Source organism: Nerophis lumbriciformis, linkage group LG26, assembly GCF_033978685.3.
Source record: "Nerophis lumbriciformis linkage group LG26, RoL_Nlum_v2.1, whole genome shotgun sequence".
Lineage (NCBI taxonomy): Eukaryota > Metazoa > Chordata > Actinopteri > Syngnathiformes > Syngnathidae > Nerophis > Nerophis lumbriciformis.
The window spans coordinates 1,026,549-1,050,352 of record NC_084573.2 but is presented as its reverse complement, the minus strand read 5'-3'; the positions used below and the strand labels follow the sequence as shown (position 1 = coordinate 1,050,352).

The 23,804-nt window shown below is 35.4% G+C and overlaps 2 protein-coding genes across 3 annotated transcripts; one reads left to right on the top strand and one right to left on the bottom strand.

Annotated features, from left to right (window-relative positions):
- Positions 1 to 2,808: 2,808 nt before the first annotated feature.
- Positions 2,809 to 15,497, bottom strand: nubpl (nucleotide binding protein-like). The gene is made up of 11 exons (XM_061987692.2): positions 15,456 to 15,497; positions 15,217 to 15,392; positions 10,636 to 10,771; positions 10,535 to 10,569; positions 10,364 to 10,454; positions 7,488 to 7,527; positions 7,242 to 7,426; positions 7,098 to 7,183; positions 6,884 to 7,004; positions 3,226 to 3,308; positions 2,809 to 3,162 (listed from the first exon to the last, which is right to left on the bottom strand). The coding sequence occupies exons 2-11, from the start codon at positions 15,343 to 15,345 to the stop codon at positions 3,100 to 3,102; spliced, it is 969 nt and encodes a 322-aa protein (XP_061843676.1). The 5' UTR covers positions 15,346 to 15,392; positions 15,456 to 15,497; the 3' UTR covers positions 2,809 to 3,099.
- Positions 15,498 to 15,574: 77 nt separating this feature from the next.
- Positions 15,575 to 19,173, top strand: dtd2 (D-aminoacyl-tRNA deacylase 2). Of its 2 annotated transcripts, none has more exons than XM_061987694.1 (3): positions 15,575 to 15,818; positions 17,126 to 17,195; positions 18,804 to 19,173. In XM_061987694.1, exons 1-3 carry the CDS (start codon positions 15,714 to 15,716, stop codon positions 19,118 to 19,120), a joined length of 492 nt encoding a protein of 163 aa, XP_061843678.1. In that variant the 5' UTR covers positions 15,575 to 15,713; the 3' UTR covers positions 19,121 to 19,173. The 2 variants fall into 2 exon arrangements, with proteins under 2 accessions (XP_061843678.1, XP_061843677.1); XM_061987693.1 differs by having other exon boundaries at positions 15,575 to 15,824.
- The last annotated feature ends 4,631 nt before the right edge of the window (positions 19,174 to 23,804 follow it).

Below are 23,804 nucleotides of genomic sequence, written 5' to 3'. Positions count from 1 at the left end.
ATGCTTTGTTTTTGTCAATGTGTTTTAAACAATGTAATCCAAATAAAGCTGCGTCATAATGACTGATCAATTTTTATACAACACAATTGATCAATGTTTTTTTTGGTGGCTAATTGGTTTCATGGTTTACAATTATCAATCAAATCTTGGAGAATGATTAAGAGCACAAAAGCCCTTAAATTGATATCTTGGTTAAAAACATTTAAAGTGATTTAGGTAGCACTTTTTGTCTTTTTTATATTTTCTATTATTATTTATTAATATTTAATAATCTATCTGTATTTGTTTTATTTTATTTCCTTGATGTTGAAAGTGCCTTGACTGTTGAGTGAATTATAAATATATGTTTGCTGTTCAATAAATAAATACAAATGTACTTGCCGCCGCCTGTACGTCACTTCCTAGCGCACGAAACCCTACAAATTAAGAGCATGTCATACAACACAATGTGTGATGGGAATAATCAAATCAAAAATACTTAACAGTGCACTTTCACTAAAGAAATGTATGAATAGATATGAAAAGTGCAATACAGAATAGATACAGGAAAAAAGAAAAAGAAAACATTTTTACAACATGTAGACATTCCACCGAGTTTGTTGCCTTTAAACAGGCAACTTCCGGTTATGTGAACACGGAGAAGAAGACAACAAAAAAACACGTTTTGTTTCTGGTCTTTTTTCTTCTTGTTTCTGCTCGACTATGATTTTCATTGTCATGTTATATGAAATAGAAAACTTTTCAAAAATACAATTAAAATAAACAATTGTTGCATTAATAACAAATATGACTGCATAACACTTACATATTCATCATTGTATTTAATTGCTATGCATTTATTGGCTTGTATAATTGTTTGGTTGTCAATTGTTAAGGTGGTATTATTAAATAGGTGTATAATTGTTTGGTTGTTAAATGTTAAGGTGGTATTATTAAATAAGTGTATATTTGTTTGGTTGTTAAATGTTAAGGTGGTATTATTAAATAAGTGTATATTTGTTTGGTTGTCAAATGTTAAGGTGGTATTATTAAATAGGTGTATAATTGTTTGGTTGTGAAATGTTAAGGTGGTATTATTAAATAGGTGTATAATTGTTTGCTTGTCAAATGTTAAGGTGGTATTATTAAATAGGTGTGTAATTGTTTGGTTGTCAAATGTTAAGGTGGTATTATTAAGTAGGTGTATAATTGTTTGGTTGTCAATTGTTAAGGTGGTATTATTAAATAGGTGTATAATTGTTTGGTTGTAAGGTGGTATTATTAAATAGGTGTATAATTGTTTGGTTGTCACATGTTAAGGTGGTATTATTAAATAGGTGTATAATTGTTTGGTTGTCAAATGTTAAGGTGGTATTATTAAAAAGGTGTATAATTGTTTGGTTGTCAAATGTTAAGGTGGTATTATTAAATAGGTGTTTAATTGTTTGCTTGTCACATGTTAAGGTGGTATTATTAAATAGGTGTATAATTGTTTGGTTGTCAATTGTAAAGGTGGTATTATTAAATAGGTGTATAATTGTTTGGTTGTCAAATGTTAAGGTGGTATTATTAAATAGGTGTATAATTGTTTGGTTGTAAGGTGGTATTATTAAATAGGTGTATAATTGTTTGGTTGTCACATGTTAAGGTGGTATTATTAAATAGGTGTATAATTGTTTGGTTGTCACATGTTAAGGTGGTATTATTAAATAGGTGTATAATTGTTTGGTTGTAAGGTGGTATTATTAAATAGGTGTATAATTGTTTGGTTGTCACATGTTAAGGTGGTATTATTAAATAGGTGTATAATTGTTTGCTTGTCAAATGTTAAGGTGGTATTATTAAATAGGTGTATAATTGTTTGGTTGTCAAATGTTAAGGTGGTATTATTAAATAGGTGTATAATTGTTTGGTTGTAAGGTGGTATTATTAAATAGGTGTATAATTGTTTGGTTGTCACATGTTAAGGTGGTATTATTAAATAGGTGTATAATTGTTTGGTTGTCACATGTTAAGGTGGTATTATTAAATAGGTGTATAATTGTTTGGTTGTAAGGTGGTATTATTAAATAGGTGTATAATTGTTTGGTTGTCACATGTTAAGGTGGTATTATTAAATAGGTGTATAATTGTTTGCTTGTCAAATGTGAAGGTGGTATTATTAAATAGGTGTATAATTGGTTGGTTGTCAAATGTTAAGGTGGTATTATTAAATAGGTGTATAATTGTTTGGTTGTCACATGTTAAGGTGGTATTATTAAATAGGTGTATAATTGTCACATGTTAAGGTGGTATTATTAATTAGGTGTATAATTGTTTGGTTGTCAAATGTTAAGGTGGTATTATTAAATAGGTGTATAATTGTTTGCTTGTCAAATGTTAAGGTGGTATTATTAAATAGGTGTATAATTGTTTGGTTGTCACATGTTAAGGTGGTATTATTAAATAGGTGTATAATTGTTTGGTTGTAAGGTGGTATTATTAAATAGGTGTATAATTGTTTGGTTGTCACATGTTAAGGTGGTATTATTAAATAGGTGTATAATTGTTTGCTTGTCAAATGTTAAGGTGGTATTATTAAATAGGTGTATAATTGGTTGGTTGTCAAATGTTAAGGTGGTATTATTAAATAGGTGTATAATTGTTTGGTTGTCACATGTTAAGGTGGTATTATTAAATAGGTGTATAATTGTCACATGTTAAGGTGGTATTATTAATTAGGTGTATAATTGTTTGGTTGTCAAATGTTAAGGTGGTATTATTAAATAGGTGTATAATTGTTTGGTTGTCACATGTTAAGGTGGTATTATTAAATAGGTGTATAATTGTTTGGTTGTCAAATGTTAAGGTGGTATTATTAAATAAGTGTATAATTGTTTGAAGTGATCAAATGAATTATTTAATTAATAATTTAATGAATTTATTTCATGACTCCACATTGGACAAAATAGCTGGAAAATCACATTTTTCAATTTCATGAAATAAAAGACATCAGAAATAGAATACTTAGAAAAGTACCAAAATATTGGTATGGGGACAACACTGATCCGTTTAAAGCCACTGGCTCCCTCTACTGGTCGCCTAAAGAACTGCACCCTCTCCCAACACGGTCTGGTCCTGTCAGGTGTGCAACTCCTCCAGTCTTCGGACCACAGCAGCCGCCACCTTCCGGTACGCCGCCGCCTGCGGAACACACGCACGAGTTAGCACGCACGCCGGCCCCCACCTGGCGGAGTCGGCCAGGACCTCGGGGCTGCTGGGGGACGACACCACCACCGGCTGTCCTCGGTCTGACGTCTCCCGGATGTTCACATGGAGTGGAATGTCGCCTGAGACCTCGGAAATACCAACATTAGTTTGTGTCAGGAAACATTTGGAATTCAAGTGCACTCAGCTACACACAGTAAGTGTACTTGCTCCGTGCACAGAAGTAGGTGCACATACTAAGTGCACTAACCTCAAAATTAAGGACACTAAAAAAACAGTCAGTGTACATGTCAAGTGCACATACTAAGTGCACTAACCTCAAAATTAAGGGCACTTAAAAACAGTCAGTGTACATGTCAAGTGCACATACTAAGTGCACTAACCTCAAAATTAAGGGCACTTAAAAACAGTCAGTGTACATGTCAAGTGCACATACTAAATGCACTAACCTCAAAATTAAGGGCACTTAAAAACAGTCAGTGTACATGTCAAGTGCACATACTAAGTGCACTAACCTCAAAATTAAGGGCACTTAAAAACAGTCAGTGTACATGTCAAGTGCACATACTAAGTGCACTAACCTCACAATTAAGGGCACTTAAAAACAGTCAGTGTACATGTCAAGTGCACATACTAAGTGCACTAACCTCAAAATTAAGGGCACTTAAAAACAGTCAGTGTACATGTCAAGTGCACATACTAAGTGCACTAACCTCAAAATTAAGGGCACTTAAAAACAGTCAGTGTACATGTCAAGTGCACATACTAAGTGCACTAACCTCAAAATTAAGGGCACTTAAAAACAGTCAGTGTACATGTCAAGTGCACATACTAAGTGCACTAACCTCAAAATTAAGGGCACTTAAAAACAGTCAGTGTACATGTCAAGTGCACATACTAAGTGCACTAACCTCAAAATTAAGGGCACTTAAAAACAGTCAGTGTACATGTCAAGTGCACATACTAAGTGCACTAACCTCAAAATTAAGGGCACTTAAAAACAGTCAGTGTACATGTCAAGTGCACATACTAAGTGCACTAACCTCAAAATTAAGGGCACTTAAAACAGTCAGTGTACATGTCAAGTGCACATACTAAGTGCACTAACCTCAAAATTAAGGGCACTTAAAAACAGTCAGTGTGCATGTCAAGTGCACATACTAAGTGCACCAACCTCAAAATTAAGGGCACTTAAAAACAGTCAGTGTACATGTCAAGTGCGCTGACTTGGTGTACAATTAAAGAGTAGCTAAGTGCACATGGGTGCAAAGAAAGCGTGTGTCTAGCTACACACAGTAAGTGTGCTTGTTCCTTGCACATGTCAACTGTACTTGCCTAAAAAAAGTGCACTTAAAACATAAGTGCACTTAAAAATACACAGTGTACATGTTTTAAGTGCAGAGGTTAAGTGCGCTTACTCGGTGTACAATTAAAGTGCAGCTCAGCGCACACAAGTGCAAAGAAAGCGTGTGTCTAGCTACACACAGTAAGTGTACTTGTTCCGTGCACATGTCAACTGCACTTACCTTAAAAAGTGTATTTAAAAACACAGTGTACATGTTAATGTGCTTACTTTGTGTACAATTAAAGTGCACACGAGTGCAAAGAAAGCGTGTGTCTATGAAAGTGCACTTAGCTACACACAGTAAGTGTACTTGTTCCGTGCACATGTCAACTGCGTTTACCTAAAAAAACGTGCATTTAAAAACAGTGTACATGTTAAGTGTGCTTACTCGGTGTACAATTAAAGTGCAGCTCAGCGCACACGAGTGCAAAGAAAGCGTGTGTCTATGAAAGTGCACTTAGCTACACACAGTAAGTGTACTTGTTCCGTGCACATGTCAACTGCACTTACCTAAAAAAACGTGCACTTAAAAACAGTGTACATGTTAAGTGCGCTTACTTGGTGTACAATTAAAGTGCAGCTAAGTGCACATGGGTGCAAAGAAAGCGCGTGTCTATATAGCTACACACACTAAGTGTACTTGTTCCGTGCACAAAATGAGTGCATATGTTAAGTGCACTTACCTTAAAAAGTGTACTTAAAAACACAGTGTACATGTTAAGTGCGCTTACTTGGTGTACAATTAAAGTGCACACGAGTGCAAAGAAAGCGCGTGTCTATGAAAGTGCACTTCGCTACACACAGTAAGTGTACTTGTTCCGTGCACATGTCAACTGCACTTACATAAAAAAAACGTGCATTTAAAAACAGTGTACATGTTAAGTGCGCTTACTTGGTGTGCAATTAAAGTGCAGCTAAGTGCACATGGGTGCAAAGAAAGCGCGTGTCTATATAGCTACACACACTAAGTGTACTTGTTCCGTGCACAAAATGAGTGCATATGTTAAGTGCACTTACCTTAAAAAAGTGTACATGTTAAGTGCGCTTACTTTGTGTACAATTAAAGTGCACACGAGTGCAAAGAAAGCGCGTGTTTATGAAAGTGCACTTCGCTACACACAGTAAGTGTACTTGTTCCGTGCACACGTCAACTGCACTTACCTAAAAAAACGTGCATTTAAAAACAGTGTACATGTTAAGTGCGCTTACTTGGTGTACAATTAAAGTGCAGCTAAGTGCACATGGGTCCAAAGAAAGCGCGTGTCTATATAGCTACACACAGTAAGTGTACTTGTTCCGTGCACAAAATGAGTGCATATGTTAAGTGCACTTACCTTAAAAAAGTGTACTTAAAAACACAGTGTTCATGTTAAGTGCCGTGGTTAAGTGCGCTTACTCTGTGTGCAATTAAAGTGCAGCTGAGTGCACACTTTGACTGCACAAGGGTGAAGTAGACAAGTGATCACTAGAGAAAAGTGCTATATAAACATCTTTAAAAAAGTATTTAAAAACACAGTGTACATGATAAGTGCGCTTACTTTGTGTACAATTAAAGTGCACACGGGTGCAAAGAAAGCGCGTGTCTATGAAAGTGCACTTCGCTACACACAGTAAGTGTACTTGTTCCGTGCACAAAATGAGTGCATATGTCAACTGCACTTACCTTTAAAAAAAAGTGCACTTAAAAACACAGTGTACATGTTAAGTGCAGAGGTTAAGTGTGATTACTCTGTGTACAATTAAAGTGCAGCTAAGTGCACACGGGTGCAGAGAAAGCATGTGTCTATGAAAGTGCACTTCACTACACACAGTAAGTGTCCTTGTTCCGTGCACATGTCAACTGCATTTACCTAAAAAAGAGTGCACTTAAAAACACAGTGTACATGATAAGTGCAGAGATTAAGTGCGCTTACTCAATTAAAGTGCAGCTAAGTGCACATGGGTGCAAAGAAAGCGCCTGTCTAGCTACACACAGTGAGTGTACTTGTTCCGTGCACAAAATGAGTGAACATGTCAACTGCACTTACCTTAAAAAAAAGTGCACTTAAAAACACAGTGTACATGTTAAGTGCACTTACTTGGTGTACAATTAAAGTGCAGCTAAGTGCACACGGGTGCAAAGAAAGCGTGTGTCTATGAAAATGCACGTAGCTACACACAGTAAGTGTACTTGTTCCGTGCACAAAATGAGTGCACATGTCAAGTGCACTTACCTAAAAAAGTGCACATGTTAAGTGCCGTGGTTAAGTGCGCTTACTCGGTGTGCAATTAAAGTGCAGCTGAGTGCACACTTTGACTGCACAAGTGTGAAGTAGACACTAGAGAAAAGTGCTATATAAACATCATCATCACCTAAGAGTTGGACTCCCAGCGTGTCGGCGAGCTGGCGAGCGCCGTCGGCTCCAAAGATGTGAGTCTGATGGTCACACTTGGGACACGTGAAGACGCTCATGTTCTGCACCAGGCCCAGAACCTTAGAACCACACGAAAGACCCAGGCGCAGAACCTTAGAACCACAAGAAAGACCCAGGCGCAGAACCTTAGAAGCAAAAGAATGTTCTTCTACCGGCACGTGGACCTTCTTGAACATCTCGGCTCCTCGGCGAGCGTCCAGCAGGGCGATGTCCTGCGGCGTGGACACGATGACCGCACCTGCACACGGGGACACCTGCTGAGTCACGAGGCCCCGCCCCTAAAGTCCCCGGCTCACCTGCTACCGGCACGTTCTGGGAGATGGACAGCTGGACGTCACCCGTCCCGGGCGGCATGTCGATGAGCAGGTAGTCCAGCGAGCCCCACTCCACCTGTCTGAGAAGCCGATCCATGGCCGACATCACCATGAGGCCCCGCCACACGATGGGGGCCCCGTCCTCCACCAGGAAGCCCATGGACATGCTGAGGACCACACGTTAGACTCCAGCAACCAACCACGTGGTGGCGCTCACACAACACTCACCAGGGGACGCCATAGTTGGTCAGCGGCCGCATCCGGTTGCCTGCACAAGCACGCGTTAAGTGCACTTCAGTACAAACATTAAGTGCATGCACTTCAGGACAACCGTTACGTTCAGTTCAGTTAAGTGCACCAACGACGTGCACCAAAGTACACGCTTTAGATGTACATGCTAAGTGCGCAAAGTAAGTGCACTTGTTGAATGCGCAATTCAATTTAGTACATACTTTAAGTGCACAAGTTAAGTGTGCAAAAAAGTGCCACAATTAAAATGTAACTAAGTACATACTTTAAGTGCACTTAAGTAGTGAGAGCACTTTTGTGTACACTTAACTTGTACATACTTTAAGTGCACAAGTGTACAAAAAAGTGAATGTGCAATTCAATTAAGTACATACTTTAAGTGCACAAGTTAAGTGTGCAAAAAAGTGCCCTTATTACGTGCACAATTTAGGTACACTTAAGTACACTAAATAAGTGCACTTAAAGTATGTACTTAGTTACATTTTAATGGTACATTCAATAAGTGCACTTAATCTGTGTACTTAAGTGCACCTAAATTGTGGACATACTAAGGGCACATTTTTGCACACTTAACCTGTGCACTTAAAGCACTTGTTGACTTAAGTACATACTTTAAGTGCACAATTTAGGTGCACAAGTTAAAATGTAACTAAGTACATACTTTAAATGCACTTAGTGTACTTAAGTGCACCTAAATTGTGCACGTAATAAGGGCACATTTTTGCACACTTAACTTGTGCACTTAAAGTATGTACTCTAAGTACACAAGTTAAGTGTGCAAAAATGTGCTCTTAGTACGTGCACAATTTATGAATGTACAATTAAAATGTAACTGAGTACATACTTTAAGTGCACTTAAGTGGTTTACTTAAGTGCACTTAAATTGTGCATGTATTGAGGGCACTTTTTGTACACTTAACTTGTGCACTAAAAGTATATACAAGTTAAGTGTACAAAAAAGTGCTCTCACTACTTAAGTACACCAATTAAGTGCACTTAAAGTATGTACTTAGTTATATTTTAATTGTACATTAAATATTTAATTGGTGTACTTAAGTGCACCTAAATTGTGCACGTAGTAAAGGCACTTTTTTGCAGACTTAACTTGTGCACTTAAAGTATTGTACTAAATTGAATTGCACATTCAACAAGTGCACTTATTTTGCGCATTTAGCATGTACGTACTTTGGTGCACAGTTTAGGTGCACTTAACTTGTACATACTTTAAGTGCACAAGTTAAGTGTACAAAAAAGTGCCTTTACTACGTGCACAATTTAGGTGCACTTAAGTACACCAATTAAGTTTAGTTACAATTAAAATGTAACTAAGTGCATACTTTAAGTGCACTTAATTGGTGTACTTAAGTAGTGAGAGCACTTTTTTTGTACACTTAACTTGTACAAACTTTAAGTGCACAAGTGTACAGAAAAGTGAATGTGCAATTCAATTAAGTACATACTTTAAGTGCACAAGTTAAGTGTACAAAAATGTGCCCTAGTACGTGCACAATTTAGATGCACTTAAGTACACTTATTGAATGTACAATAAAATGTAACTAAGTACATTAAGTGCACTTAATTAGTGCACTTAAGTGCATCTAAATTGTGCACATACTAGGGCAAATTTTTGTACAGTGCACTTACAACGTGCACCAAAGTACGTACATGCTAAATGCGCAAAATAAGTGCACTTGTTGAATGTGCAATTCAATTAAGTACATACTTTAAGTGCAAAAGTTAAGTGTACAAAAAAGTGCCCTCACTATGTGCACAATTTTGGTGCACTTAAAGTATGTACTTAGTTACATTTTAATTGTACATTCAATAAGTGCACTTAATTGGTGTACTTCAGTGCACCTAAATTGTGCACGTACTAAGGACACATTTTTGCACACTTAACTTGTGCACTTAAAGTATGTATCCTAATTGAATTGCACATTCAACAAGTGCACTTATTTTGCGCATCTAGCATGTACATCTAACGTGTGTACTTTGGTGCACGTCGTAAGTGCACTTAAAGTATGTACAAGTTAAGTGTACAAAAAAAGTGCTCTCACTATGTGCACAATTTAGGTGCACTTAAGTACACCAATTAAGAGCACTTAAATTATGTACTTAGTTACATTTTAATTGTACATTCAATACTTAATTGGTGTACTTAAGTGCAACCGTTACATTCACAAGTTAAGTGCATTTAGGACGTGCACCAAAGATGTACGTGCTAAGTGTGCAAAATAAGTGCACTTGTTTGAATGTGTAATTCAATTTAGTACATACTTTAAGTGAACAAGTTAAGTCTGCAAAAAGTGCCCTTACTACGTGCACAATTTATGTGCACTTAAACAATTAAAATGTAACTAAGTACATACTTTAAGTGCACTTAACGTGTGTACTTAAGTGCACCTAAATTTTGCATTGAGTGAGGGCACTTTTTTGTACAGTTAACTTGTGCACTTAAAGTATGTACAAGTTAAGTGCACAAAATAAGCACAGAAAGTGCACAATTTAAGTGCACCTTTGGCCAAGAATGAAGTGCTCAAGTTAAGTGTGCAACATTTGTCCACTTCACTCATGCACAATTGAGGTGTAATTAAGTACGAAGCATGTGCACTTGTTGAGTGGAATAATGAAGTGCACTTACTAAGTGCACAAATTAATTAGTACCCATATAGTACACATGTAGTAGTTTGAGTGTACTCACTGCAGGTGAGCTCTGGGTTCCCCTTCAGGTGCATGAGTTTGGGTATGGAGGGTCCGTACACATCATGGAGTACCCATGTCGTACCCATATAGTACACATGTAGTACCCATGTAGTACCCAAATAGTACCCATGTAGTAGTTTGAGTGTACTCACTGCTGGTGAGCTCCGGGTTGCCCTTCAGGTGCATGAGTTTGGGTATGGAGGGTCCGTACACGTCAGCGTCCAGCAGACCCACGGTCTTGGCCTGGCAGGAAGGCGCAGTGAAAAAGGAGAAGGCGGTACCTGGTACCTGGTAGCTGGTAGCTGGTACCAAGGGGGTCTTACCGGATCATTGGCCATCAGGGCCAGCGCCAGGTTGACTGCGCAGGAAGAATTGAGCAGGTTAGGACTTGACGGCGGCCGACAACTAGGGGGCGGCGACCTACCTGCCGTGGTGGACTTGCCCACGCCCCCCTTGCCCGAAGCCACCACCAGGACCTGCTTGACCCCGCTGATGGGCTTCTGCTTGGGGAGACCACGGGCCATCTGCTGCTTCTGCCGCTCCTGGAGGTCCACGGACCTCTGAAGGGCAAAAGCAGGTCACGTTCACTTTCACTTTCAGTTCCTCAGCCTCAGTGGACAAAAGCATGAGAGACGGGCCACCGCTTCCATAGTTGGGCTCATTTTCTCAAAGCGCTGATTGTTTATGTTTGATGGAATAGATTTTCTTTCATCTGCACTTTTACAACACTCAAGTCTCTTTTATTGTGAAAAATACTTTTTTTGCAGAAAAAATTTATTAAATTTTTTTGTGAAAAATACTTTTTTTCAGAAAAAAAATTAGTACTAATTTGTGAAAAATACTTTTTTTCAGAAAATTTTTTTATTACTAATTTATTGTGAAAAATACTTTTTTTCAGAAAAAAAAATTATTACAAATTTTTGTGAAAAATACTTTTTTTCAGAATTTTTTTTTACTAATTTATTGTGAAAAATATTTTTTTCCAGAAAAAAAATATATTAATTTATTGTGAAAAATAATTTTTTTCAGAAAAAATATATTACTAATTTATTGTGAAAAATACTTTAAGAAAAATAAATAATTACTAATTTATTGTGAAAAATACTTTTTTTCAGAAAAAAATGTATTACTAATTTATTGTGAAAAATACTTTTTTTCAGAAAAAAAAATTATTACTAATTTTTGTGAAAAATACTTTTTTTTCAGAAAAAAAATTACTAATTTGTGAAAAATATTTTTGTCCAGAAAAAAAAAAAAAATGTATTGTGAAAAATTATTTTTTTCAGAAAAAATATATTACTAATTTATTGTGAAAAATACTTTAAGAAAAATAAATAATTACTAATTTATTGTGAAAAATACTTTTTTTCAGAAAAAAAATGTATTACTAATTTATTGTGAAAAATACTTTTTTTCCAGAAAAAAAAATTACAAATTTTTGTGAAAAATACTTTTTTTTCAGAAAAGAAATTACTAATTTATCGTGAAAAATATTTTTTTCCAGAAAAAAAAAAAAATTTATTGTGAAAAAATATTTTTTTCAGAAAAAATATATTACTAATTTATTGTGAAAAATACTTTAAGAAAAATAAATAATTACTAATTAATTGTGAAAAATACTTTTTTTCAGAAAAAAATGTATTACTAATTTATTGTGAAAAACACTTTTTTTCCAGAAAAAAAAATTACTAATTTATTGTGAAAAATACTTTTTTTTTCAGAAAAAAATTACTAATTTATCGTGAAAAATATTTTTTTCCAGAAAAAAAAAATAATTTATTGTGAAAAAATATTTTTTTCAGAAAAAATATATTACTAATTTATTGTGAAAAATACTTTAAGAAAAATAAATAATTACTAATTAATTGTGAAAAATACTTTTTTTCAGAAAAAAATGTATTACTAATTTATTGTGAAAAATACTTTTTTTCCAGAAAAAAAAATTACTAATTTATTGTGAAAAATACTTTTTTTTTCAGAAAAAAAATTACTAATTTATCGTGAAAAATATTTTTTTCCAGAAAAAAAAAATAATTTATTATGAAAAAATATTTTTTTCAGAAAAAATATATTACTAATTTATTGTGAAAAATACTTTAAGAAAAATAAATAATTACTAATTAATTGTGAAAAATATTTTTTTTTCAGAAAAAAAATGTATTACTAATTTATTGTGAAAAATACTTTTTTTTCAGAAAAAAAAATTATTACTAATTTATTGTGAAAAATACTTTTTTTTTCAGAAAAAAAATTACTAATTTATTGTGAAAAATATTTTTTTCCAGAAATAAAAAATAATTAATTGATTGTGAAAAATTATTTTTTTCAGAAAAAATATATTACTAATTTATTGTGAAAAATACTTTTTTTCAGAAAAAAAAATTATTACTAATTTTTGTGAAAAATACTTTTTTTTCAGAAAAAAAATTACTAATTTGTGAAAAATATTTTTGTCCAGAAAAAAAAAAAAAAATTTATTGTGAAAAATTATTTTTTTCAGAAAAAATATATTACTAATTTATTGTGAAAAATACTTTTTTTCAGAAAAAAAATGTATTACTAATTTATTGTGAAAAATACTTTTTTTCCAGAAAAAAAAATTACAAATTTTTGTGAAAAATACTTTTTTTTCAGAAAAGAAATTACTAATTTATCGTGAAAAATATTTTTTTCCAGAAAAACAAAATAATTTATTGTGAAAAAATATTTTTTTCAGAAAAAATATATTACTAATTTATTGTGAAAAATACTTTAAGAAAAATAAATAATTACTAATTAATTGTGAAAAATACTTTTTTTCTGAAAAAAAATGTATTACTAATTTATTGTGAAAAATACTTTTTTTCCAGAAAAAAAAATTACTAATTTATTGTGAAAAATACTTTTTTTTTCAGAAAAAAATTACTAATTTATCGTGAAAAATATTTTTTTCCAGAAAAAAAAAATAATTTATTGTGAAAAAATATTTTTTTCAGAAAAAATATATTACTAATTTATTGTGAAAAATACTTTAAGAAAAATAAATAATTACTAATTAATTGTGAAAAATACTTTTTTTCAGAAAAAAATGTATTACTAATTTATTGTGAAAAATACTTTTTTTCCAGAAAAAAAAATTACTAATTTATTGTGAAAAATACTTTTTTTTTCAGAAAAAAAATTACTAATTTATCGTGAAAAATATTTTTTTCCAGAAAAAAAAATAATTTATTATGAAAAAATATTTTTTTCAAAAAAAAAATATTACTAATTTATTGTGAAAAATACTTTAAGAAAAATAAATAATTACTAATTAATTGTGAAAAATACTTTTTTTTCAGAAAAAAAATGTATTACTAATTTATTGTGAAAAATACTTTTTTTCAGAAAAAAAAAATATTACTAATTTATTGTGAAAAATCCTTTTTTTTTCAGAAAAAAAATTACTAATTTATTGTGAAAAATATTTTTTTCCAGAAATAAAAAATAATTAATTGATTGTGAAAAATTATTTTTTTCAGAAAAAATATATTACTAATTTATTGTGAAAAATACTTTAAGAAAAATAAATAATTACTAATTTATTGTGAAAAATACTTTTTTTCAGAAAAAAATATTACTAATTTATTGTGGGAAAAACTTTTTTTCAGAAAAAAATTTATTACAAATTTATTGTGAAAAAAACTTTTTTTTCAGAAAAAACATTTATAACTAATTTATTGTGAAAAAAACTTTTTTTTTCAGAAAAAACATTACTAATTTATTGTGAAAAAAACTTTTTTCCAGAAAAAACATTACTAATTTTTTGTGAAAAAAACTTTCAGAAAAAAAGTGAGTAATATATTGAAAAAAAAGTAGAGTTATGTTGGAATATTAAAAATTATTCAAGTCAAATATATCGGAAAAGAAAATGCAAGTGTGAGAAAAATACTTTTTTTTAGCATCATTCTGAGATTTTTTTTTTTTTTTTTACAATAATTGTTTCAGAATATTTGGAGAATTTGCTTCAAAATTTTACAAGAAAAAAATGCCATTTGAAATGATTAAAGTCAAATATATTGTGGAGAAAAAAAGGTCATTAATTTGTTTTAGAGAAAAAGTTGACACAATTTTTAGGAATATTCTAAGAAATAATTAATTTTACAAGACAAAATGTTGTCATTTTACAAGATTAAAGTCAAACAACCTTTTTTAGAAAAAAAAGTAATACATTGAGAAAAAACGTTATTGTTCAAGAAGTGTTGGATAGTTTTTTTAAATGACAACATTCTGAAAACATATTTACAATACAAAATCATTAAATTTTTCAAGATTAAAATGTAATATATTATGAAAAACAATTATTATTTTTAAATACAAGTTAGTCAGATTTTGGATAAAAAAAGATGACATTTTTGAGCAAATATTCGTGAAAAAATTCAAGAAAAATTGAAGTCAAAGGAATTGTGGAAAAAAAGTATTTTTTTTTATTTAACAATGTGAGAAAAAGTTGTCACAAGGTTTATATTTGAGAAAAACAATTTAAGACTCAAGTCACAGATATGAAAAAATTTCATTTTTTAGAATAAATAGTGACAAAAAAGTTGAATTATGTCGGAAATTTTCAAAATTTTTACAAGAAAGAAATGCCAATTGACATGACTTAAGTCGAATGGCAGAGTCAAATACTTTATTTGATGCACGCTAACTGTTAGCATTTCAACTCATTTTACAGATATAGTGTACCTTACCCATTATACAGTATAGGCCTTGAGCTCTTATTTTGAAGGCGCTAAGAGCAGAAGTGGCGACACGTTGTGGTGGAGCGGAATTTAAAATAAAAAAAAAAAAAAAAAAAAAAAGGTGTTTGTTATTTTGTACTTTTATACAGTATAAGTGACATATATCAACCCTCGGTTACATTATTATAAGCTTATCTTTAGAAATGAAAACATAACGGGACTTCCGGTATCACCGCTAACTTGACGACGCTCAGCTAACTTGACAAAAGCCGAAGTGTATGTGGAGAAATGTACAAATGACTTACATGGTGGCGTATAAAGTGTACTCCCAAAGCAGAATTGGGTATAAATGCCGGTCCTCCGCATGAAGACGATGATTTGTTGGCGTATATTTGCAGTAAACGCCTCAGTCTGCCGTACGTCAAGTGCGCCATCTTGCTGTTCACACATTGCGCGTCAACATTGCGCAGAAAGACGCAGTCTACAAGAGGAACCAAAATCGATAAACGTCTTTTTTTGTTGTTGTTGTAAATGACTAACTTACTTCTTGGGTGGTGTTCATTTCTTGAAGTTGATTTAAAAAAAATACAATTTGAGCGAGCGAAAGTCCAAAATGCGCATGACTCACGCATTTGTGATGCTTTCAATAACTGCTGATGACGTCAGAGGAAGTGTGAATCCTTCGACGCCTTCCAGTCAACCGTTCCCCTTTTTTGCTCAATAAGTTGATTTTGCTGAATAATTTGACAAGAGTTTGTTTTATCTTCCTCTTCTAAACCACTAAGGCTCGGCTGTGAGAGACATGAGCGACAAAAGCTGTGGTCCTGTGGCCCGCGCGGTCCTCCAGCAGTGCCTGCAAGCCCGTCTGCAGGTCAAAGCCGCCCAGGAGCACTGCGACGCCGAATGGGTTGAGGTGACAAACTTACTACACATTTACTTAGTCTAAATATTACTACACACATTTACTTAGTCTAAATATATACTTAGTCCAAATATTACTACACACATTTACTTAGTCTAAATATATACTTAGTCCAAATATTACTACACACATTTACTTAGTCTAAATATATACTTAGTCCAAATATTACTACACACATTTACTTAGTCTATATATTTACTTAGTCCAAATATTACTACACATTTACTTTGTCCAAATATTTATTTAGTCGAAATATTACTACACACATTTACTTAGTCGAAATATTACTACACACATTTACTTAGACTAAATATTTACTTAGTCTAAATATTAAAAGCGACATGTACTTAGTCTAAATATTACTAGAGAAATTTACTTAGTCGAAATATTACTAGACACATTTATAATAAGTCCGCAGGGGTGTGGTAATAAGTCCGTAGGGGTGTGCTAATAAGTTTGTAGGGTTGTGGTAATAAGTCTGTAGGGGTGTGGTAATAAGTTTGTAGGGGTGTGGTAATAAGTCCGTAGGAGTGTGGTAATAAGTTTGTAGGGGTGTGGTAATAAGTTTGTAGGGGTGTGGTAATAAGTTTGTAGGGGTGTGGTAATAAGTACGTATGGGTGTAGTAATAAGTCCGCAGGGGTGTGGTAATAAGTCCGTAGGAGTGTGTGTAAAGGTGTGGTAATAAGTCCGTAGGAGTGTGGTAATAAGTCCGCAGGGGTATGGTAATAAGTCCAAAGGGGTGTGGTAATAAGTCTGTAGGGGTGCGGCAATAAGTCCGTAGGGTTGTGGTAATAAGTCCGTAGGGTAGAGGTGTGGTAATAAGTCCGCAGGAGTGTGGTAATAAGTCCGTAGGAGTGTGGTAATAAGTACGCAGGGGTGTGGTAATACGTCCGCAGGAGTGTGGTAAGAAGTCCATAGGGTTGTGGTAATACGTCCGCAGGAGTGTGGTAATAACTCCGTAGGAGTGTGGTAATAAGTACGCAAGGGTGTGGTAAGAAGTCCATAGGGTTGTGGTAATAAGTCAGTAGGGGTGTGGTAATAAGTCTGTAGGGATGTGGTAATAAGTCTGTAGGGATGTGGTAATAAGTCTGCAGGGGTGTGGTAATAAGTCCGTAGGGGTGTGGTAATAAGTCCGTAGGGTTGTGGTAATAAGTTTGTAGGGGTGTGGTAATAAGTCTGCAGGGGTGTGGTAATAAGTCCGTAGGAGAGTGGTAATAAGTCCGTAGGAGTGTGGTAATAAGTCCGTAGGGGTGTGGTAATAAGTCCTTAATGCAAATGTTCCCGCTGGCAGGTGGGAAGAGGAATGGTGATCTACGTGTGTTTCTTCAAAGGCGCAACAGACGACATCCTGCCCAAGATGGGTGAGCGACATTACGGCGTCTTGCGTTGTTGTTGTGAAGGTGTCATGCTGTTGTGGTGAAGGTGTCATGCTGTTGTGGTGAAGGTGTCATGCTGTTGTGGTGAAGTTGTCATGCTGTTGTGGTGAAGGTGTCATGCTGTTGTGGTGAAGGTGTCATTCTGTTGTGGTGAAGGTGTCATGTTGTTGTGGTGAAGGTGTCATGCTGTTGTGAAGGTGTCATGCTGTTGTGGTGAAGGCGTCATGCTGTTGTGGTGAAGGTGTCATGTTGTTGTGGTGAAGGCGTCATGCTGTTGTGGTGAAGGCGTCATGCTGTGGTGAAGGCGTCATGTGGTGAAGGTGTCATGTTGTTGTGGTGAAGGTGTCATGTTGTTGTGGTGAAGGCGTCATGTTGTTGTGGTGAAGGTGTCATGCTGTTGTGGTGAAGGTGTCATGTTGTTGTGGTGAAGGTGTCATGCTGTTGTTGTGAAGGTGTCATGCTGTTGTGGTGAAGGTGTCATGTTGTTGTGGTGAAGGCGCCATGTTGTTGTGGTGAAGGCGTCATGTTGTTGTGGTGAAGGCGTCATGCTGTTGTGGTGAAGGCGTCATGTTGTTGTGGTGAAGGCGTCATGTTGTTGTGGTGAAGGTGTCATGCTGTTGTGGTGAAGGTGTCATGCTGTTGTGGTGAAGGCGTCATGCTGTTGTGGTGAAGGCGTCATGTTGTGGTGAAGGCGTCATGTTGTTGTGGTGAAGGTGTCATGTTGTTGTGGTGAAGGCATCATGTTGTTGTGGTGAAGGCGTCATGTTGTTGTGGTGAAGGCGTCATGCTGTTGTGGTGAAGGTGTCATGTTGTTGCGGTGAATGTGTCATGCTGTTGTGGTGAAGGCGTCATGTTGTTGTGGTGAAGGTGTCATGTTGTTGTGGTGAAGGTGTCATGCTGTTGTGGTGGAGGTGTCATGCTGTTGTGATGAAGGCGTCATGTTGTTGTGGTAAAGGCGTCATGTTGTTGTGGTGAAGGTGTCATGTTGTTGTGGTGAAGGTGTCATGTTGTTGTGGTGAAGGCATCATGTTGTTGTGGTGAAGGCGTCATGCTGTTGTGGTGAAGGTGTCATGTTGTTGCGGTGAATGTGTCATGCTGTTGTGGTGAAGGCGTCATGTTGTTGTGGTGAAGGTGTCATGTTGTTGTGGTGAAGGTGTCATGCTGTTGTGGTGAAGGTGTCATGTTGTTGTGGTGAAGGTGTCATGCTGTTGTGGTAAAGGCGTCATGTTGTGGTAAAGGCGTCATGTTGTTGTGGTGAAGGCGACATGTGGTGAAGTGTCATGTTGTTGTGGAGAAGATGTCATGCTGTTGTGGAGAATGTGTCATGTTGTTGTGGTGAAGGTGTCATGTTGTTGTGGTGAAGGTGTCATGTTGTTGTGGTAAAGGTGTCATGTTGTGGTGAAGGCGTCATGCTGTTGTGGAGAAGATGTCATGCTGTTGTGGTGAAGGTGTCATGTTGTTGTGGTGAAGGCGTCATGTTGTTGTGGTGAAGGTGTCATGTTGTTGTGGTGAAGGTGTCATGTTGTTGTGGTGAAGGTGTCATGCTGTTGTGGTGAAGGTGTCAACTCCTCCCTTTCTGTGTGTGTGGTCCAGTCTCCACGCTGTTGAACCTGCGGCTGTGCGAGTCCGAGTCCGAGTCCGGCAGGATGGTGTCGGTGCTGGAGCTGGCCGGCAGCAGTGTGCTGGTGGTGCCGCAGGCCACGCTGGGTGGCAAGGCCAAGGGGCGGGTCATGCAGTACCACAACAACATCGCTAAAGAAGACGGACTGAGGCTCTACGCCGCCTTCGTGGCTCTCTGCCAACAGGAAGTGGCGGCGGCGGGTGTGACGCTGAAACACGGCACGTACGGCAACAGACAGGTCCTGAAGCTGGACACCAACGGGCCTCACACGCACCTGCTGGACTTCTGAACCCTCACCCAAAACAAAGAAAAAGTAAAGCAGTATAAAGTATGCTAACCATCTTTCTTCTCCTGTTTTGTTGCACTGTTAGCATTTTAGCACGCTAGCTTTGTCCAGTTCATTTAACATGTACACACCTTTTACCTGTTAGCATGTTAACATGCTAGCTCATTTAGCATGTACACACACCTCAGTCGCACCTTGTGATAGCATGCTAATCATTAGCATTTACCTGTTAGCATGTTAACATGCTAGCTCATTTAGCATGTACAAACCTCAATCACATCTTGTGACAGCATGCTAATCATTAGCATTTACCTGTTAGCACGTTAACATGCTAGCTCATTTAGCATGTACACACCTCAATCACATCTTTCGATAGTAGACACTTGGTAGTTGTTAGCGTTTCAGTTCAGCGTTTCGGCATTAACACGCAACTTTTGCTATTAGCACTATAGCATGCTAGCTTTGTCCAGCTCATTTTGCAGAAATACACCACAGTCATATCTTTTGGTACTTGACGCGTGCTAACTGTTAGCATTTTAGTTCACCTTTTCAGCGTTCACATGCAACATTGAACTGTTAGCATGTTAGCTTTGCCCAGTTTATTTAACAGGTCGACACAAGTTGTAAGACTCTAGGGTGTGGCTGCAAAATTAGCTTAAAAAGTTGGCATGCTAATGTTAACGTGTATCAAGAAAAAAAAATTACTCAGAAGGTGTACGGCTGCAAAATTAGATAAAAAGTTAGCATGCTAACACTTAACATGTGTCAAGTAACAAGTTTTAAGACTCTAGGGTGTGGCTGCAAAATTAGCTTAAAAAGTTGGCATGCTAATGTTAAAGTGTATCAAGTAAAAAAAATGACTCATAAGGTGTACGGCTGCAAAATTAGATAGAAATTTAGCATGCTAACACTTAACATGTGTCAAGTAACACGTTTTAAGACTCTAGGGTGTGGCTGCAAAATTAGCTTAAAAAGTTGGCATGCTAATGTTAACGTGTATCAAGTAAAAAAATTACTCAGAAGGTGTACGGCTGCAAAATTAGATAGAAATTTAGCATGCTAACACTTAACATGTGTCAAGTAACACGTTTTAAGACTCTAGGGTGTGGCTGCAAAATTAGCTTAAAAAGTTGGCATGCTAATGTTAAAGTGTATCAAGTAAAAAAAATGACTCAGAAGGTGTACGGCTGCAAAATTAGATAGAAATTTAGCATGCTAACACTTAACATGTGTCAAGTAACACGTTTTAAGACTCTAGGGTGTGGCTGCAAAATTAGCTTAAAAAGTTGGCATGCTAATGTTAAAGTGTATCAAGTAAAAAAATGACTCATAAGGTGTACAGCTGCAAAATTAGATAAAAAGTTAGCATGCTAACAGCTTGCAGGGTTTAACTATCAAGTTATGACTATGGCTAAAAATGTTTGCATGTTAATAGCTAACACGTTTTAAATGCCAAGTTATATAACTGAGGTGCACGGCTGCAAAATTTGTTTTAAAAGTTAGCATGTTGCATGTATCAAGTAAAAATGACTCATAAAAGGTGTACAGCTGCAGAACTAGATTGTTAGCATGCTAACAGCTTGCAAGATTTAACTACCAGGTTATGACTGATGTGTACGGCAGGAAAAGTAGCCTAAATAAGTTAGCATGCTAATGCTAATGTGTGTCAAGTACAAAATTATGACTGAGGCGTACGGCTAAACATTTTTTGCATGTTGATAGCTAACATGTTTTAAATAAGTTGTATGACTGAGGTGAAATTAGCTAAAACACTTGGCATGCTAATGTAAAAATGCTTTAAGTTGTATGACTGAGGGGTACGGCTACAAATTAGCTAAAATTAGTATGCTAATTTTAACATGTATCACATACGTTATAATTGAGGTGTGCAGCTGTAAAATTAGCGAAAAAAATATTAGCATGCTAACAGCATGTGTCAAATACCAAGTTATGACTGAGAAATTTGCTCAAAAGTTAGCATTTTACATTAGCATGCTAACAGTTGTGTCAAATAAAGTCAATAGTACTGAGGGTGTACAGCTACACAATTTGCTAAAAGGTTAGCATGATAACATTAGCATGTCAACAGTTAACGTGTCAAGCACAAAGTTATAAAGCTATGAGGTATATGGCTGTAAAATTTGCTAAAAAGTTAGCATTTTAACATTAGCAAGCTAACAGTTGTGTCAAGCACAAAGTAAATAGTACTGAAGGTACACGGCTACACAATTAGCTAAAAAGTTAGCATGATAACATTAGCATGCCAACAGTTAACGTGTCAAGCACAAAGTTATAGAGCTCTGAGGTGTATGGTTTTAAAAGTTTGCATTGTAACATTAGCATGCTAACAGTACAAAGTCAATAGTACTGAGGGTATACGGCTACACAATTAGCTAAAAGGCTAGCATGATAACATTAGCATGTCAACAGTTAACATGTCAAGCACAAAGTTATAAAGCTCTGAGGTGTATGGCTAAAATTTCCTAAAAAGTTAGCATTTTACATTAGCATGCTAACAGTTGTTGTGTCAAAAACAAAGTCAATAGTACTGAGGGTGTACAGCTACACAATTTGCTAAAAGGTTAGCATGATAACATTAGCATGTCAACAGTTAATGTGTCAAGCACAAAGTTATAGAGCTCTGAGATGTACGGCCGTAAAATTTGCTAAAAAGTTAGCATTTTAACATTAGCATGCTAACAGTTGTGTCAAGTACGAAGTAAATAGTACCGAGGGTGTACAGCTACAACATTTGCTAAAAAGTTAGCATGATAACATTAGCATGTCAACAGTTAACATGTCAAGCACAAAGTTATAGAGCTCTGAGGTGTATGACTGTAAACTTTCCTAAAAAGTTAGCATTTTACATTAGCATGCTAACAGTTGTGTCAAATACAAAGTCAATAGTACTGAGAGTGTACAGCTACACAATTTGCTAAAAGGTTAGCATGATAACATTAGCATGTCAACAGTTAATGTGTCAAGCACAAAGTTATAGAGCTCTGAGATGTACGGCCGTAAAATTTGCTAAAAAGTTAGCATTTTAACATTAGCATGCTAACAGTTGTGTCAAGTACGAAGTAAATAGTACCGAGGGTGTACAGCTACAACATTTGCTAAAAAGTTAGCATGATAACATTAGCATGTCAACAGTTAATGTGTCAAGCACAAAGTAATAAAGCTCTGAGGTGTATGACTGTAAACTTTCCTAAAAACTTAGCATTTTACATTAGCATGCTAACAGTTGTTGTGTCAAAAACAAAGTCAATAGTACTGAGGGTGTACAGCTACACAATTTGCTAAAAGGTTAGCATGATAACATTAGCATGTTAACAGTTAATGTGTCAAGCACAAAGTTATAGAGCTCTGGGGTGTACGGCCGTAAAATTTGCTAAAAAGTTAGCATTTTAACATTAACATGCTAACAGTTGTGTCAAGTACGAAGTAAATAGTACTGAGGGTGTACAGCTACAAAATTTGCTAAAAAGTTAGCATGATAACGTTATGTCAACAGTTAATGTGTCAAGCACAAAGTAATAAAGCTCTGAGGTGTATGACTAAAATTTCCTAAAAAGTTAGCATTTTACATTAGCATGCTAACAGTTGTGTCAAATACAAAGTCAATAGTACTGAGTGTGTACAGCTACACAATTTGCTAAAAGGTTAGCATGATAACATTAGCATGTCAACAGTTAATGTGTCAAGCACAAAGTTAAAGCTCTGCGGTACGTAGATGGCTGTAAAATTTGCTAAAAAGTTAGCATTTTAACATTAGCATGCTAACAGTTGTGTCAAGTACGAAGTAAATAGTACCGAGGGTGTACAGCTACAACATTTGCTAAAAAGTTAGCATGATAACATTAGCATGTCAACAGTTAATGTGTCAAGCACAAAGTTATAAAGCTCTGTGGTACATGGCTGTAAAATTTGCTAAAAAGTTAGCATTTTAACATTAGCATGCTAACAGTTGTGTCAAATACAAAGTCAATAGTACTGAGGGTATACGGCTACACAATTTGCTAAAATGTTAGCATGATAATATTAGCATGCCCCCAGTTAACGTGTCAAGCACAAAGTTATAAAGCTCTGAGGTGTACGGCCGTAAAATTGGCTAAAAAGTTAGCATTTTAACATTAGCATGCTAACAGTTATTGTGTCAAGCAGGAAGTAAACAGTACCGAGGGTACACGGCTACACAATTAGCTAAAAAGTTGGCATGATAACATTAGCATTCTTGCTAGTATCGCGTCAGAAGTGAAACAGTTGCTCATTTGGCGAGTCTTGTTTTTTTGTCGTTAACCGACGCTAGCATGCTAACGGGCAGCATTTCCATCCAATTTTCCACCAAATCTTTTTCATCAGAATTTATTTGCCGCCTCTTTCCAGAGACCCAAAGTGCTGTACAATCTTCATCTTCACAAGTACTAAGTACTTATTATGTAATGCTTTTGCGGCTCATTTAGCATGTAGCCTAGCATTAGCTATCAATGATTACGATCAATGGTCCAAAAGGTTTGAAAGGAAAATAGTAAGGTAGAAATAAGCTAGAGCGGGAATGCAGCTACGTCAAAGTCCTGAATGGGAGAAAAGAGGAGTACTCATCGGTCTCCCTCCTTTTATTGTCGTTAACCGACGCTATTTGACTAGCATGCTAACTGGCAGCATTTCCATCCAATTTTCCACCAAA

Coding starts and splice junctions, on each gene's coding strand:
- nubpl (XM_061987692.2), bottom strand. CDS start 15,345: ATGGCGCACTTGACGTACGGCAGACTGAGGCGTTTACTGCAAATATAC. Junction 7,528..10,363: donor CAACCCGGAGCTCACCAGCA/GTGAGTACACTC, acceptor GTGCTTGTGCAG/GCAACCGGATGCGGCCGCTG. Junction 7,005..7,097: donor TCAAGAAGGTCCACGTGCCG/GTAGAAGAACAT, acceptor TGTGGTTCTAAG/GTTCTGGGCCTGGTGCAGAA.
- dtd2 (XM_061987693.1), top strand. CDS start 15,714: ATGAGCGACAAAAGCTGTGGTCCTGTGGCCCGCGCGGTCCTCCAGCAG. Junction 15,825..17,125: donor GCGACGCCGAATGGGTTGAG/GTGACAAACTTA, acceptor TCCCGCTGGCAG/GTGGGAAGAGGAATGGTGAT. Junction 17,196..18,803: donor CGACATCCTGCCCAAGATGG/GTGAGCGACATT, acceptor TGTGTGGTCCAG/TCTCCACGCTGTTGAACCTG.